Source organism: Myotis lucifugus, unplaced genomic scaffold, assembly GCF_000147115.1.
Source record: "Myotis lucifugus unplaced genomic scaffold, Myoluc2.0 scaffold_75, whole genome shotgun sequence".
Taxonomy (NCBI): Eukaryota; Metazoa; Chordata; class Mammalia; order Chiroptera; family Vespertilionidae; genus Myotis; species Myotis lucifugus.
This window is the reverse complement of record NW_005871123.1, coordinates 1,789,147-1,806,780: the sequence shown is the minus strand read 5'-3', so window position 1 is coordinate 1,806,780 and position 17,634 is coordinate 1,789,147. Positions and strand designations below refer to the sequence as shown.

The 17,634-nt window shown below is 33.4% G+C and overlaps 1 protein-coding gene across 1 annotated transcript in view; it reads left to right on the top strand.

Annotated features, from left to right (window-relative positions):
• EPHA3 (EPH receptor A3) overlaps nt 1-15,437 on the top strand; it is a 359,519-nt gene extending 344,082 nt beyond the window's left edge. Inside the window, exons 16-17 of the mRNA XM_023755355.1 lie at nt 6,445-6,600; nt 12,761-15,437. Of these exons, the coding sequence (XP_023611123.1) occupies nt 6,445-6,600; nt 12,761-12,866 (262 nt within the window). The 3' untranslated portion in view covers nt 12,867-15,437. The remainder of the gene's footprint in view (nt 1-6,444; nt 6,601-12,760) is intronic.
• Nucleotides 15,438-17,634: the final 2,197 nt, after the last annotated feature.

The window sequence follows — 17,634 nt, the reverse complement described above, 5'->3', positions numbered from 1 at the left end:
AAATAGTGTTTTTGAGAAATTTAGAAAAAATGGATACAATCATAGTGCTTATGTGTAAAAGGATAAAAATAAATATCCCTCAGTTTTTTTAAGAATTGAAGCAATTTTTTAAAAAAGTTATTGATAGAAAATAGTGCAATGTAAATAAGTTAAAAATGGTCTTACACCAAAAAAGTGCTCTCTTATTTTATAACAGATGCTTATTATGCATAAATCAGCAATAAGCAGAATTTATATTTTAAAAGAATCTATTTTTGCAAGATTAGTTTTATAATATAGTTCCTGCTTTAAATAAATTGATTCAATTACTTTTATGAATGTAGATTACTTAAAAATTAAAAAGATTAATAAAAATGAGAGATGAAGTTGTTTCTATTCAGGTAATCAGATACTTTTTTTTATTTTTGGATGTTTATCTATCGAATGAAGTAGAGAAATGACTTGTTCTTTAAATCCATAGAATTTTTACGCTTCAGATCACTAGATTCTTCAATACTATTATAAATTTAAGGAATACAAATTCTTGGTATACAGTATTAAACAATATATCCAATACATTTAAAATGGGGTTTTAAAAGGCAGGCAACTCATTTCATGGAATAAAGACCTAAAAATATGTTAAATATATTTAGAATGAGATTCTGAAAACTCAATTCTACTTAATTTATCTGAAATGCTATTAAATATACTGTTTCATTGCATTGCTCACTCTTTGAAGAGAGTTATTTTTATTACTGGACAAGATAAATAGAAAGTATAAGCAATACAATTTTTCACTGTTAATGGCATTATCATTAATAAAGTGCTTCTGATCTCTAAGAGTACATAATAAATTATTTTAGAGAATAACTGCTGTTTGGCAAATATATCCTTTAAAAAAATTGAATGACCCAAAAGCTTTCTGTTTTTCCAAATGACTTTGACCTCCAATTCTGAAACTGACAGGGTGACTTTCCTCACTGAACAAATGTGATACTGAACCTTTTGGAGGGACATAAATACATGTTAAATACCCAGGTGATTTTTTTTAAATCTTACAAGTCAAAATAGGTAATTTTCTACTGGAAAGAATTAAAACATATACAATAGCTATAACTGCTAAGATTTTTGTCTTTAACACCTAGAGATAATTAAATACAATGACTTTACTTCTCCTTAATTTGTTATTTACATATTAGTCCACTTTTGGGAGCTATACATACTCAACATTACCTTTAGTTACTGATAACAAATTAAATTTATTTAACTATAGTTGCTATTTTAATGTTAGAGATAAAAAGATGAAGATCATCATACATCCACACTTTTAAAAAACGGGCAAGTACAAGATTTCCCCTTGAAATACAGTATGTGATCATTATCTTTGAAATAAAAAATAACACTAAACTATAAAATGTATTGAAAAAATGTTATTTTTTAAGACAATCATAAAAGTAGAAATAATTAATATTTCTTTTTGAAATTACTCTTTGGAATTAATATAGTTCAGAAACTATTCACAACAGAAAAATGCATATAAGTACAGTGGTATAGCATACATCCCCAGTATTATTACTATTTCGAGATTCAGTAAGCATCTACTTATTCATTCAAAAATGTGTATTAACCATTATTTTAATACATGAAAAATAAAGCCCTTTTTAAACCAAAAGGAGCCTTCTTATGTTACAGAAGGATAACTGAGCATTCAATCCCCATAGTTTAGAATCCTAACGCAAAATGAAATAAGATCATTATGAGAAGATATTCTTGGGACTGGCTTATTGATATTTGTTTCCCAGTATCTGGGACTAATTGATCTGAAAGCATTTACAGATAAAATAAGAACTGATGGGAAGAAAATATAGATGTACCTGTAATGCAACAGTATGGATATCCACAAAAGAATAATTCACGAACCTAAATACAAGGAGGGAGAGGAGAAGGGAGGAAAGTTATTTTTTTGTTTCCCCTGAGCAAACATATAATTTCCATGATTTCTTTTTAATGACTGTGTTCTGCAGCCAGTAGGTACTGATTTATGAAAAGCTGTAAAAGATCAGGTGGAACTCTGCAGGACATCGTTTACAGCTGCACGGATTGAAACCTATCTAATTTGTCTAGTAAAAGTGTGAGCTCACGGTGCACATCACCCAGCCTATAAATTTCCCCTTCAGACCCAATGTCTGGGGCTGGGTCTAAAAAAACGCCAATGCCTGCAGCTGCTCAGAAAGCCCACATTCCCTCGGTGAGCATGAAGAGACATCACAGGCTCTTCGCAGTGAGAGACAAATTCCTAGCCATTGATAAACTCTCCAGATGTCCTCTCCGAGGAGGAAAGGAACCAATTTTATTCCGATTCCCCAGAGAAATCCTGGAAGTGGAAAAATGATACTTTGCAGGGCTGGTTAGTCTGAGGTCACTGGCATTAAAATTAGGTCATTCTCTGTCTTCCTTGCACTTTGATCCAAGTAATAAACAGAAAAGCTCGGTTGGGGTCACTCTAATCCCTAATCCTCACATCCTGTTCTATTTCAATCTGTTTATACTAATTTTCTCTAAACTCTTGTTGAGTCTGGCTATAGTGTTGAATTTTAAAATACAACCCATTTTGAATTGAGAAGAAAGAAAAACTACATTTTGCTATTAGGCATGCTTCATAAATATTCTGAATAAATGTCCTGGGGTTTGATTCTTTAGACCCACAAACCCATAAATAAAAAGTATTGCTATTCATGAGTCCAAGAGTCTACAACAGTTGACATTAGAGTCTATGTACAGCTACTGTGGAAATCCAAGCTGTGGGGTATGGTGTATGGGGGGGAGGGGGGGAGGGGAGCATGTCTGTAGATATTTTAATATAATATTGTCTTCTTTCTAGGTCTCATTTCATTTTTCTTATAAAATTTTCTCACATAAGATTTATTGTTATTTCTATCAATTTTGTTTACTGACTCAATGATTTTTCCAATGGATCCAATGTTATATTTAATTCTGGCTAGTGACAAAGGCTGGCCATGATGACCATGCCAAAACAACCCAAGAATATCATGCAAGTTTTGGAAACTGGGTTCCTCAAATTCTTAGAAAAAACAAAAACAAGAGATTTTCAGTTATTAAAATAAAGTTCTAAGGAACAAACAAAAACAAGATATTTTCAATTATTAAAATTAACTGGTTTATCTTTATCTGATGAGTAATTTAAAGATTTAAAGGATTATAGAAAATTATATATATTCCATAAGAAAATAATTTACAAAATGTTATATTTATATTTAATAGTTTCTATATTCCTAAAGGAAAGAAAATTAATGATTTTTAAAATAATGCCTCTTTTGTCTCTACCTTTTTCTTAAAAAGATAACCTCTGAAGGTTAGTTAATATTAAACCATAAGACATAAACATAAATTATAAACTCCATAATTTTAAGTTTTAATTTATAATCAAAATGCTTAAAGTAGAGCCCTGGCCGGTTTGGCTCACTGGATAGAGCGTCGGCTTGGGGACTGAAGGGTCCCAGGTTCAATTCCGGTCAAGGGCATGTACCTTGGTTGCAGGCACATCCCCAGTGGCAGCTGATAGATGCTTCTCTCTCATCGATGTTTCTAACTCTCTATCCCTCTCCCTTCCTCTCTGTAAAAAATCAACAAAACATATTTTTAAAAAATGCTTAAAGTAGAGAGGATTTAAGTAGTTGATTTAGTCTAAGGGAAAGATAATTGAAAAGTCCTCCACTTTCAGCTGTCCTCCACTTCACAAATGATTCTGCCAGTGAGAGAACTAGCAACTGATTTGTATTTTCCACAGAGGATAAATATAGAGGGCAAACCAAATTGTCACATTACTATTTTTTTCTTAAACTCAGCATTATAATTTCATTAAAATTTGACCATATTTACCAAATAGGTTTATGTATCTCCAACAAAATTCAAATAGTCAATTACATTCCTCTCATGTGTCCCCACAACAGGATGCATGTCTAGAGCATGATATAAAAGTTTTCAGATTTAAAAATCTTGACCTCACACTTATACATGTCTCCTATATGTCAGGGAGTGAGTTGAAAAAATGTCATCATGGTAATAGAAATTACCCAATTAAAAATTCCTTTTAAATAATGGGTACAGTTATCATATATATGGATGTACTTCACAGAGACATTTTCTCAGGAGAACAAAAGCTTTTACCACATATCCTAGATGATATTCAGGGTTGGTATTCACAGGTAAAACACTATACAGTTTATGTGTGTGTGGATAGATCATTTGCTATTATTTCATGCTATTTCTAAAAATATTGGAATTGGTACCTTAAAAAGCTAATTTGTTTCTAAAATAATGATAAATTCATGTTAATGTATTTTTGGTTAGTTTTGGTGTCTTTTGAAAAATAATTATAAATTTTGAACTTAAAAAACATTTCAAAAGATGGGTTTCATTTAGGCCAATTATTAATTTTCAATATATATGAAAATGTGAAGTTCTGGTTTAAAAATATTCTAATAGTCACTAACTTTAAATAATGTTTAAAGTTTTCAAGAGCTCAATGTTGACTAAATGCTACTGCAGTATCACAAAATATAAAATGTTCAGAAGAGGCAAAAATCTAAATGTACCCTCTCAGTTGTAAGATAAAAATTAGGTTATGACACTTTACAAGACAATGATACTGTCCAAAATGTCCTTGGAGACATTTGATCCACATCAAAAAGATCCTAAAAGTTTGCTAACATATTAATTAATGCACCATGCATCCAGAGATCTCATTCTCAACTTGTCCTCTGTTCATTTTCCTAAGAAGGACTATTCTTCTTTAAACATACTTAATATAAATCCAGCTCTTCTGCATGATTCAAACCCTTACCAGCTAAGCTACTGAGGTAAGAAGGGTAATTAACAATACAACTACAACAAAATTATTGGAGCAAGAAAATATGGTAGTATTTTTCATGTATTAATCCTATAGACTAAAAGTACAAATTAATATTTGGACTATTTGAACCCAGGGACCTTTCTAAGATGAAGTAATAGGACAATTGTCCACCTGGGGACTGGTTCCAGTCTCATGAGTTAAAGGAGAATTAAAGAGGTTACTGAGAGCTGAAAAATTTACCCCAAGGGCAATTCACCAAAAGGCTGCTTCTTTGAGCTCTTCTAGGGTGAAAATATGCTCTCTTCCATTTCTTTTACATCCGTTTTGTTCACCATATGACAGTTGGTAATAGATCTATGGTTAGGCCTGTAATTATATAAAACAATGCTAGAAGTTCTTCTCTTTTAAAAAAAAATGTTTTTTATTGATTTCAGAAAGAGGAAGGGAGAAGGAGAGAGAGATAGAAACATCAATGATGAGAGAGAATCACTGATTGGCTGCCTCCTGCGCACCCCCCAACATGGATGAAGCTTGCAGCCAGGGCATGTGCCCTGTCCCAGAATCGAACTGGCAACCTCTTGGTCCATGGGTCAACACTCAACCACTGATCCACAATGGCTGGGCTAGAAAGTCTTCTTAATGCTGATTATATTGTGCAATACAAATCACAGTAACAGTCAATTAATTTCTCTCTTTTTTAATTTTATTAAATTTATTGGGATGACATTGATTAATAAGATTATATAGGTTTCAAGTGTACAATTCTAATAATACATGATCCGTATATTGCATTGTGTGTTCACCACCTAAAGTTAAGTCTGCTTCCATCACCATATATTTAACCCTCTTTACCCTCCTCTACCTCTCCTGTAATCCCCTATCACTTTGGTAACCACCATACTGTTCTCTGTGTCTATGAGTTTTTGTTTTTTGTCTTGTTGGTTACTTTCTATTTTAGATCCCACTTATGAGTGAAATCATATCATATTTAGTGAAATAAGTAGGATGAAAAAGTCTCTCTCTTTTTATTATTCATTAATCCATTATCTCTCTCTCTATATATATACTATATAGTATATAGATAGATAATGGATATATATATATTAAACTCTACATATACAAGCATAACTCAATATATATAATGAACTCTCCTTTTGGTGTTGTCACATATGCAATGATTTCATTTGTTACTCATCACTGCTTTCCACTCTTTTTGTTATTTTTAATGACATTTGTGACATTATTTAAATCTGTGCTCACTTAGTGTCTTGCTATAAGTATAGTTTATGTTGTCCAAACTGTTGTTTAGATAGGCAGTAACCTGAACAATGGTCAGGATTTAATATGGAAAACCAAATCCATCATTAAAGTAGACAATAACTTATTCAGTGCATCATGTTTGTAATAATTGTATCCTAAATTAAGATCATCTTTGCTAATGGTTAAATGAATTAAATTAGTAAAGTATGTATGGACATATTTATGCATTTCATGGGCCAAGTTTCAGGGATTTAAAAAGGTGTCAAATCTTGACATCCAGAAACTCTATTGACTCCTGTCCTCTCTCCCTTTGATATTAACTTTTCTTGCAGGCCATCAAACCTTCTTCTGGACCAAAGCAATGTTGACATCACTACCTTCCGCACAACAAGTGACTGGCTTAATGGTGTTCGAACAGCACAGTGCAAAGAAATCTTCACAGGCGTGGAATACAGTTCTTGTGACACCATAGCCAAGATTTCTACAGAGTAAGAAAAAGTTTTTAGGAAGACTGAATGATTCTAAACTTTCTACTGAGCATACATATTTTGGATTAATGTGTTATAAAGATTAGTTGAACCTCTGAGGTACTTACTGTTCCCTGTAACCACTGAACTGGTTCCTGGGTCTCTCTCTTTATAAATAACACCTTTTGGGTTTATGTGTATTGGTGTGTCTTCTTACTTCAGATAGACCAACAGATACACAGACCCAAGCCCCTAACTAAAAACATGAGCAGATAGGGCATGATGATTTTGTGTTTTCTGTTACTTTTAACAAAACCTAGTTTCTGTGGAAATGGAAAAGTGGGTAAGCTGATATACAGGGAGACATGCTAAAGTCAGAAGCAGCTTTCACAGCTGCTAAATAAGCATATTATCATCTATGATTGAGTCTATGAAGAATTTCATCTTTGCAAATGAAGTTACAAATAAGTTTAAGGTATTACTTTATTGTTTTCCTTAAAAAGCTTATATTCAGCTTGGAAAAACAGAATATAAATAATTTATATGGTTTGATGTGTTAAAAGGCAATAATAATTAAATATAATATGATGAATTTCTTAGACAGAGATCTTTAAATAATAGCAATTCTTTGACTGGGGAAACACATGGGCTTAATGGAAGGGCGTTTACCAAGTGAATCCAGTGACTAGTCAATAACCGTCACCTTTGTTCACAAGCTATGGTAACTGGGAACTGGCAGTAAAGAACTAGAAGCCATATACTTTTCTCTGTGAATGAGAGTCAATTTACTTCATTTCTTAATATAACCTACTTCTTTTCTTTCTCTGCACAGTGACTTTTGCTGCTCTCCCATGACCATAGATAAAAATGGCTTTCTCAGCCCTCAGTCATGCAATCTTAGTTTGCTACTCAACTGACTAGGGCCCAACTCTCTTAACTCCAAGCCCTGAAAAGAAAATTTGGATGGGCTCAGTGCTACTTGTATATGGCACCTTCAGAGTCATATGTTTTCCATTATAAAACTATTTCTGTTCAAAAGAGGTGAAGTAAGATGGCATGAACTTGGCTCTAGGAGCCTTTTCCTGAGGGTAAAATAGAGAACTGTTCCAAAAAAAAAGTTTTTGTGTTGGCCAGATACACCAACTTATACATAGTTTTGTAGCTTGTACAGTTTGTTTGCAAACTGTGTCCATCTTTGTTCCAGAATCTTATATCTTTCATCTTTGTTTCTTAAAACAATCTCTTTGTTGCCCTCTATTTCCTTTACATTAACCTCTCCTACCAATATTTGAATATTTAAATATTGTTGAATATTTGAATATTGTTGAATATTTAAATATTGTTGAATATTTAAAACTTTCGTTATCATCTTGTCAATCATTTAAACAAAGCCAATGTGGAGAGCTACAGATGAGCTATCAAAAAGGAATGTGGAGTGCAATTAGTAGAGATATAAGTGCCTAGTAAGTAGGTAAAGAAGTTGATCATTCATGGCATAATATTCCAATCAGAAACACAACAAGTCACAAAAGGACCTCATTTATTACTATGGAAGAGGAAAATTGTTTTTAAGAAATAAGCTTATTCTAGTCTATTTAACCTGTGTTGGCATTCCTGCTTAAAGGGAAATTTACTGTTTATTGAATAGACTTCTGACTCAATCTGCAACACGCTTTGTCTTTTGGTAGTAGTTATTTTGATCATACACAATCACAGGATATATTAATATATTTAAATATTTTAATTCTTATTTTATTAATATAAACAGTTGGGGTTATGATATACAAGACACCTTAGGGCACAGAAGCATAGGGGAGAGCAAACACAGTTGAATATTTCCGCACCATTGCCAGATTTTCAAAAGCAACATTTTATACATGTGTATTTTCAATAAAATATCAACACTTATAGCTTTTAAATAATGAAGTGGATGAGGCAGAACATTGTTAATATGATTAACTGCCAGCTCACAATTTAAATATAGTCAGACATTGTAAGTTGTGAATATGTTAAGAAAGCTATTTGCTTAAAAAGGTGAAGTGGCAGCATTTGTTACATTTCCAATTGAGAAATATATTTGTCTCAACCATACAGTGTTGGACAGTAAGCTCTTTTTTGCTGGTTAGAATGCTTTCACTTGATAGTTATTATTATTATTTAAACAATCTGTACATTCAAGATGAAAACTGACTTTCCTGAGACTCACCTCTTTCAGGTTTGTTCTTCACACTGAGTCACATGGTTTCAGATCTCTCTGCATTTCAAACTCCACAGTTATCATTCTTCAGTCCTTTCTCCTGAACTCATGAACAAGATAGAATTAAGATCTATTGGCCTGAAATTCCTTGAAAAGAATTATTTCTTAGATCTCAGTGTGGTGTACCTCCTGCCCATAGTTTATACTACAAAAATTAGAATTAAAAAAACCATTTAATAAACTAATTATTTGGGGAATTCTAATGAGACAACAATGATATCTTAAATCCTTTAAAATATTTAACCCAGTATTTCATCCTTTTTTCAGTCCTAAGATTATTGTTTGAATTTGATTTCTTTCAATCCTTATTTTCTTTGTGCCATTCAGACTCAATTCAGAAATTATTCCCTTGACTAAATAACTCCAGAGAGTCTTCTAAAATAAGATAGTGATAACTAAAAAGGGACATTAAATTATTTTTTCTATCCATACTATCAAATCACAGAAAAAGTTCAATGGGCTTCAAACTTAAATATTAACTTATTTCAGTTAGTTCAGGATTTCATTTACAGCAAGCTGCTCAAGTCATTTCATTTTCAGATGAAATCCAGAAAATATGCAATTTAATTCAGTATATATAACATATTTTTAAAAATACTATTTAATACTGTAAGATAGATTTCAGAAGGTTAAGGTAAGAAGGGAAGAGAGAATGAGAAAGGGGGCAAAATGACCATAGACTCTGGAGAGAGAATAAAGTGTGTGTAATGAATATTAGGCAGATTCATTGCAACATGTCATTATCCTGTACTCTTGGAGGCCATTTTCCAAGTGTCATCACCTATCCTTTTTCCTTTGAAGTACCATATAGCTCATTAACCTCTGGTCTCAATCTTGAGTTGACCTATGGTCTTGAACTTATCCACTGCCCTTCTGAACAGGGTAGTCAAGATGATATAAGCATGTGGGGAGTGTTATTGAGACTATAGCAGCTGTATGTTTAGAACAATTTTGTACATGGCAAGGTGGTGGATAGAAGACATTATGGAGGAGGTAGAGAGAGTAGAGAGTCCATAAAAAACCCAAGCTAAAGCATAACCTAAAGGGATCATTGCTTTAATTCTCTTTTCCAATATAATCCTTGGCATTAAACATAGAATTATGTTTATTATTAAAATGTTGCTTATATTGGGTTCTGAGACATGGAATCTTAAAGTTTTATGAAGATTTCTTGAGGTGTGAGCTTGGAACATACAGTCCTTCCTACTGAATCAAGAGCCCCAGAGTTGGGCTGGCCCTTCAGAGAGTTCTGTGAATGCTCAGCATCTGATTTTTACCTGGCTGCTGAGGTCCAGGTGCTCCAGAGGGAGGTCAGAGCCAAGAGTCATAGCATGGCACTGTGTCATATTACTCTGTCATTGTGCTTAAATTGCTCAAAGAGCTCAGGAAATTAGTATACGATCTTGAAACATTCTTTTTTTCCTGCTATCCATTATTATCTTTTTTGAGCTTTTAAAAAAAGAGAAAAGCAAGAGAGAAATATTAGCGAGTCTTAAAAATATGATGTAGAATTGGAAGAAAGATGTTAGAAGCAATATAAAAAGAGACAGGATCTATTGATTTGTACACATATATTTATATCTGCCTTGTTTTCTGGCTGTACATTCATAACCTGACTTTGAAGTAATTTGGAGACTAGGATGGAAATGTTTGTTGTTCATTTTGAAGATAGATGCAAGGTATATAAAGAATCAAAATCCCCCATAGAATGGACATTCTTTCAAAAGTGTGGATCAATATAAACAGCCTATATTCTCTAAGTGAAAGTTTCATTATCCACAGTTACATGAAGAGTGACAAGTTTGATGTTACTTCCCACTAGCCTTCCTGGTGAAGCAAGGCAGCTGAAGAGTATGATCAGAGAGGACCTTGGGAACAATACAAGGTGTCCATAGAAAATTTATCAGCCCCTTGAATGGCATCAGGGTGGTGACCTGTAGATCATCAGAAACTTCATTGCCAGCTCAGGTGATAGGCATGCAACCAGTCTTGGTTAATTTTATGCAGGAAATAATTAATTATCATCTAAATTGTTTCTTAAATTGTTATCTATTTTCTACTTGTCCAGCTTTACTGCTTGGGAACTCATTTCTTAAGGAATCATTAATCCATTACTATGTAGTTGAAGTTGAAACTCCCAATTTCTCATTCTTTCCTTTAGGCTCAATATGAAGGTGCCCCATGTGTGTGTGTGTGTGTGTGTGTGTGTGTGTGTTTGTGTGTGTGTGTTTTCTTCTTGCCATTCTCAGTTTGCCTGGGTCTCTTTGACAAGTGATACTTTATTCTTCTATCAATTTCCCCAGATAATTGTATTTGGGGCTATTGATTTATTCTTTAGTAAGAACATATTGAGCCCCTACTAAATGATAACCATTATTCAGAGTGTGGTTGATAAGCAGAGTACAAAACCAACAAGAATGCCTATTCGTATGAAATTCACATTCTTGTGGAGTAAAATAGAGAATTAAGAAAATAAATCAGAAAGAAAGGTAATATGCTGAACAGTAAAAATGTTTGGAAGAAAATGAAACAAGAAAATAAAATATGAAGTGGAGGGATGAATATAGAGAGGTTTTACAATATTAAATAGAAGGGTCAGGAAGATCTCATGAGATGGGGAAGTTTGAGTCAATATCTGAAAGAGGTGAATATATGAAATAATTACTTGAGTCAAGACTATTTAATTAATGATTTGCACATGTTCATATAACATTTTTTTCTTAATGACCTTTTTTTGTTCTATAATCTTCATTTTATGTCTGGTTTCTGAGTTTAAACTATTTTAAATTTAGTAACTTTGATAGAAATCAATTCTTATAATTTTTTCTACTTTTAAGAAATTGTTCCAGTTATCTATGGCTGACAACAAAATGTTTTAAAACTTAAAGACCAAAACAACAATTTTCTTGCATATCACAATGTCATGGGTTATAAATTTGGACAGAGCTAGACAGGCAGGTCTTCTGCTGTGGTGTTAGCACTGACTGACGTATTCATCTAACAGGAATATGGCCTTGTCTGGAGGGCTGGAGATGGTTTCATTCCTGTCACATGGTGCACGTGGCTACATAGCGGAGACTGCAGACTAAGTACTTTCAGCTGGCCTCTCCAATGTCTCAGGGTAGTTAGACTTCCTATATGGCACTTTGAGGCCCAGAGAGAGTGTCCCAAGGGAAAAGAAGTTGACTCTGGCAGTTTCTGAATACCCGAGTGTAGAAACTGATATAGTGTCACTTCTGACATACTCTGTCAATCAAAGTAGTCCTGGAGCTGGCCCAGATTCAAGGGAATGGGATAATGCCCCTACAAAGAATGCGTGACCATCTATATCAGTGTCCTGGCTGTCATAGCAAATTACCACAGATGTATTGGCTTAAACAACCAAAATTTGTTTTTTCACATTTCTGGGGTCCAGAAGTCAGAAATCAAGATGTTAGCAGGGCTACAAGTCCCTAAGGGCGAATCCTTCCTTACTTCTTCCGGCTTCTGGTGAATCCCAGAATTCCTTGGCTTATGGCAACATAACTCCAATCTCTGCTTCCATCTACATATGTATCTCTTCTTTGTCACTGTGTGTCCTTTTCTGTCTCTAATAAGAATAGTCTCATTAGATTTAGAGTCCACCCTAACCTAGTATTATCTCATCTTGATCTTTGTCTTAATTACATACGCTAAGACCCTATTGTAGTTTTGGGTGGACATAAATTTTGAGGGGACACTATTCAACCCACTATAACATTTATATTCTTCTACAATATTAGAGGGGAAATGGCCAGGATACTATACATGGATGATGTAAAAATAAAAATTATGTCCAAACCACTAAGATGGATGATTTTGCAAGCTTTGCTAACTGAAAATCTCATGCTTACATACTATCCAGGAAACCATGATTCTCACCAAATATTTTCTTTTTTTTTACAGTGACATGAAAAAGGTTGGTGTCACTGTGGTTGGGCCACAGAAGAAGATCATCAGTAGCATTAAAGCTCTAGAAACACAATCAAAGAATAGTCCAGTTCCAGTGTAAAAGGCTATTTCTCAAAGGAAGTGGTGGCTGTGGAAGATGTAGCATCACTCTGCAGACAGATGATAATGCGGGAGATACTGGTGGAAGTTTCAAGCCCTATAAGACACTCATGTATGAGTACAAATGCCTTAAAATGGAATTAAAAAAACTCTTTATTTTCCCATATCATTTAGTGGATTGGTGGGTGGGTGTTATTTTGTTTTGCAATTGATTTTTTATATTAGTTGATGGATGAAATTAAAATTCTTCAGCATGAAATGATGAAGAGCTAGCCTAGAGCCATGGATCATATACTGACTATTATAAAAGCAAAACAAGTGAAATAACAAAATGAACATAATGGCTCTGTTCACTACTAGCCACAAAGGAAAAGACTTGTGATATTTTTCTACACAGAAGAAATCTGTAACAGGTATTTTTTTTCTTTAGAAGCAAGAAAAACAGAGGAATTTATACCTCAAACTATCTGGCCATATTTACTACCTTTTCATTGTATTATTCTCTTTTATCTGTTAAAAAGCATATAAAGTTTGTAGCTGTTTTAAGTACCATACATTTATAATTATTAGCTTTGTTAAGTATTATCATGTAAAATGTGTCTTAATTTTGAAGAAAAGTACATATTTATTTTCTTTCTAATTGTTTTTATTGTTTTCTATTTATGCCTCAATGATTTAATTTGGATTTGTTACAGCCAAGTGCCAAATGCTCTCCCAAATTGTCAGCAGTAGGAAACATGGAAAACTAAACATAGGGAATGATGGGTTTCTTTCCAGATTTTCAAAACATCCATGTATATATAGAAACCAAATCAATTCCCCTGTTCATTCACTAACCAAATCTCTCACAGTCAGAATTATCTCACATATTTTTGTCTCTCCATTTAGTATAAACTATATGCTCCTAATTTAGTGTAATATACTGGCTTGTAAGTAATGGATTCTCAATGGCATACCTGCCCTATTCTGGTGTTTAGGAAACCATTCATTGGTAAAGAAGCTAAGTTAGAGCTCCTAAATAGAGAATAGCTACACTGTAAATAATTGGAATCCTATTTCAATTGCTGCATTAATTGGCAACACAGCCTGTTGGCCAATGCATAAGTAAAAAGCAATCACTTTCTGGCAGGCTCTGAAATGTCACTCAATATCTTAGCTTATAATTGCTGAGCTGTTTTTAGCTAATGATTATAACTAAACTACTCATCTGAATCATGGGAGTTTAGTTTAATTAATTAAACTTTGTAATAATCTATAGCAGGTATTGTTATCTTAAAGAGTCTTTCACTGAAATGCACCTGTTGTAATGTTAGTGTATAAATTAGAAGCATTAAATTACTTTACATAAACAGTTTTATTTTTGAAATACATAAAATGGTTATCTAGCAAATGATTCAAAATCTGTAGGCAGTGGAGAGATCTCTCATTGTGGGAACTTAGACTTACTATTTCATAAAGGTCAAATATGAGCATAATCAGTAATATTTGAAAAGCTGTACCTGGTACAGATCTAGCCACTAAAACATTGTAGCTCTATCTATATCTTCTAATGCTGATATGATCATTTCATGAGGATAATAAATGCATATGTCATAAGAATACAATGGATAAAACAATACTGCAAACTTTATGTTTTTATGCTAAATGGAACATTATGTAGCTTACAATCAGATCAAAATTCACAAGTGCTAATATGTTGTAAGTTTACTGTAATAAGGCTTAGGTTGTGATCCTTCACATATGAGATTATTTCTTAAATTTGGCAAAAATCCTTACAGTCAAATCATCCAACTAGAATTTTATATTGGATATATAAGAGCATGAATTTTTATAAAGTTATATGCAATGATAACATTAATTACAAATTTAACTTAAGCCTAGAAGCAGCTAAAACCATTTTTAATCAAAATTTTGAGTTGTGGAATGTTAGACTAAAACCTAATTCTGGCTTTAATCTCATTTTATCCCAGACTAGCATTTACTTTTGTATTCTGAGCATACTCAACGAAATCTGTGCATTTCATGATAGAAGTTGAGGATTGTTATTTTGGCAATGGTTTCCATTTGAAAGTAGAAGTCATATACACAGTATATTGCTCTTCATTTTGTTCACTATTTTTCTACCCGACCTCTTATACATTTACTTTACACAATTCTTATCCTGTACATATGTAAACATAACAGTGTACGATTCTTAACTGTGCAGTAGAGGTACTAGATGCTGATGGCCATCTCTTTGTACAAGAACTGCATTGACTTTCCATAAACATGAAACCATATCTCCATACAATGGTATGTACCATATTATCTGTTTTGTATCGTAAACTTGATTTACATATATTATTTATTTCTGGTACCTTGCCCAGATTATGCTGTACTAAGTATCAACAAAACCATGTATAAATGTGATATGATTGAAAATATGTATTTACTTTAAACTTGTCTTTTCAAAACATTACTCATTTAGTTTATGTTGTACAATGTAGATGGCCTCTTACTAATGTAAAATGATTTGTAGTGGGAACATTTATATTTTTATAATAAACATAATGAAAATATTTTTTACAGATTGAAATACAGAAGTGGTCTTTGAAACTTTTAAATATATTATTAAAATTTGTGCTTATTTAAACAACAAAATAATGAAATTTATATAAGTCATGAAGAATGTGCTTCTGTTTCTTTTTTCTCCTTTAGTGAGGAGGGATTCATGTTATGCTCTTGGATGTAGTGGGTGTGGTTATGTGGGATCATTGACCTAACGGGTTTAGAGGTGTCAGAGTAGGTTATGTCAAAAAGCCAGAGTATCATTTATGAAAAAAGGAAGGAATTCTAAACAGGCCAAATAAAACAAATAAAAAACAAACAACCACAATTTCAGAAAACACTCTAAAAAACACCTGATACTTTGTAGAAAGTAGGTCACGAGTCAAAGTAGTGCAATCTACTTAAAGAAAAACCATTGTACATGAAAACCCAAAAGCTAACTCACAATGTAAGGCCAGATAACACCTGTGATCCACATTCCCATAGTGGTAGAAATAGGTAAGGAAAGATCATAAAATGTCAGATTTGAGCTTGCCTTGAAAGAGAAATAGAATTCGAAAATGTTGAGAGGAGGCAAGGATAATCTGTAAGCAGATTAACTAAGTAAAAGGAAATAGGTAAAGAAGAACATGTTTATTCATTTAATAAAGATACATTATGCACTCAGATGAGACAGGTGCTTTGCTATCACCATTTACAAGGTACCAAATCTTTGCAGCAATCCTGTGAAGAGATCCCCTTTAGTAGATGATGGAATCAAGTAATGGAATTCTTCCCAAGGTCACCCCAGTGAATAGAAAAAAAAGTTACTTCAAATTAGCGTCTTCGTACTCTGTGGTCTTTCCATAATATAATGGCTACTGTAATCCAAAAATTATCTGGGGCCAGTGCCAGTGGCTATTTGCAAAAGTGATTTTGGGAAAAGCTGTGGGATAAGTAAAACAAATGATATTGGAAATCTGTTTTGGTATTGGAGGCATGAAGCTATGCACTTACTCTAGAGCAGTGATTTTCAACCTGTGTGTCAAGGCAGGCACACTGGTGAGCCACAGAACTTTTAAAACATGTAATACCTGCCCTGGAGGGTGGCTCAGTTGGTTGGAACATTGGTCCATACACCAAAAAACTTGTGGGTTCCATTCCGTACAGGGCACATACCTGGTTTGTGGGTTCAATCCTGAGTGGGAGGCAACCTATCAATGTTTCTCTCTCTCTCTCTCTCTCTCTCTCTCTCTCTCTCTCTCTCTCTCTCTCTCTCTCTCTGTTGCTCTCTCACTCTCATTCTCTCTCTCTCCCTTCCTCTCTCTCTAAACTCAATAAACATATCCTCAGGTGAGGATTTTAAAAAATAACATGCAATACCTGACTATTTAGTCAGGGACAATGACCTATTTTCCCTTAGATTGTCAAATAAAAAGTGACAACAGCCAACATAAAAATAGCCATCCAGTATGAATGAATCAAAATTATACCCGTTTTTTGTTAGATCAGCAAAAAATATAATATATATTTTAGTGTGCTGAAGAATTTTAGTAATTAGTTTATGTGTGCCATGAGATGAAAAAGGTGGAAAATTGCTGCTCTAGGGTGGTGGTAATAGTATTTGAAAAATGGAATAGATGCACAAACACATGAAGAAGGGAGAGTTAACAGGACTTGCCAATTTGACATAATTGATCAAAAGGTAGGAATCAAAGAAAACCATAAAATATAGGTTCTGGGTATTTGTGGGAATAATGGCACCACTAGTAGAAGTAGGGAATAAGGAGAAGTTAATTTAACATTATGAACTTGATAAATTGATGGTGTTAGCCAAACCTGAATAAGTTAATAGATATCTTTGAATTTTTTTGTTTAGCTCCAAACTCAATGTTTCTCTCTCTCTCTCCCTCCCTCCTTTCTTCCCTCCCTCCCTCTCCCTCTCCCTTCCACCTTCCTCTGTCTCTAAACTCAATAAACAACAAAAAATAAACTCAAAGAAAAGGATAAAATTCAAAGGTAAAAGGTGTATTTGACACTATGTAAAGATCTATATATCTTTTTAAATATATAGATATATATATATATATATATATATATATATATATATATATCCTAATAAAAGGGTAATAGGCCAATTAGACCAGGAGACCTTCCGAATGTCCTTCCGGACAAAGCCATGGTGGCAGGGCCGAGGTAGAGGCAGGTTAGGGGTGATCAGGTCGGTGGGTGGTGGGCAGTTG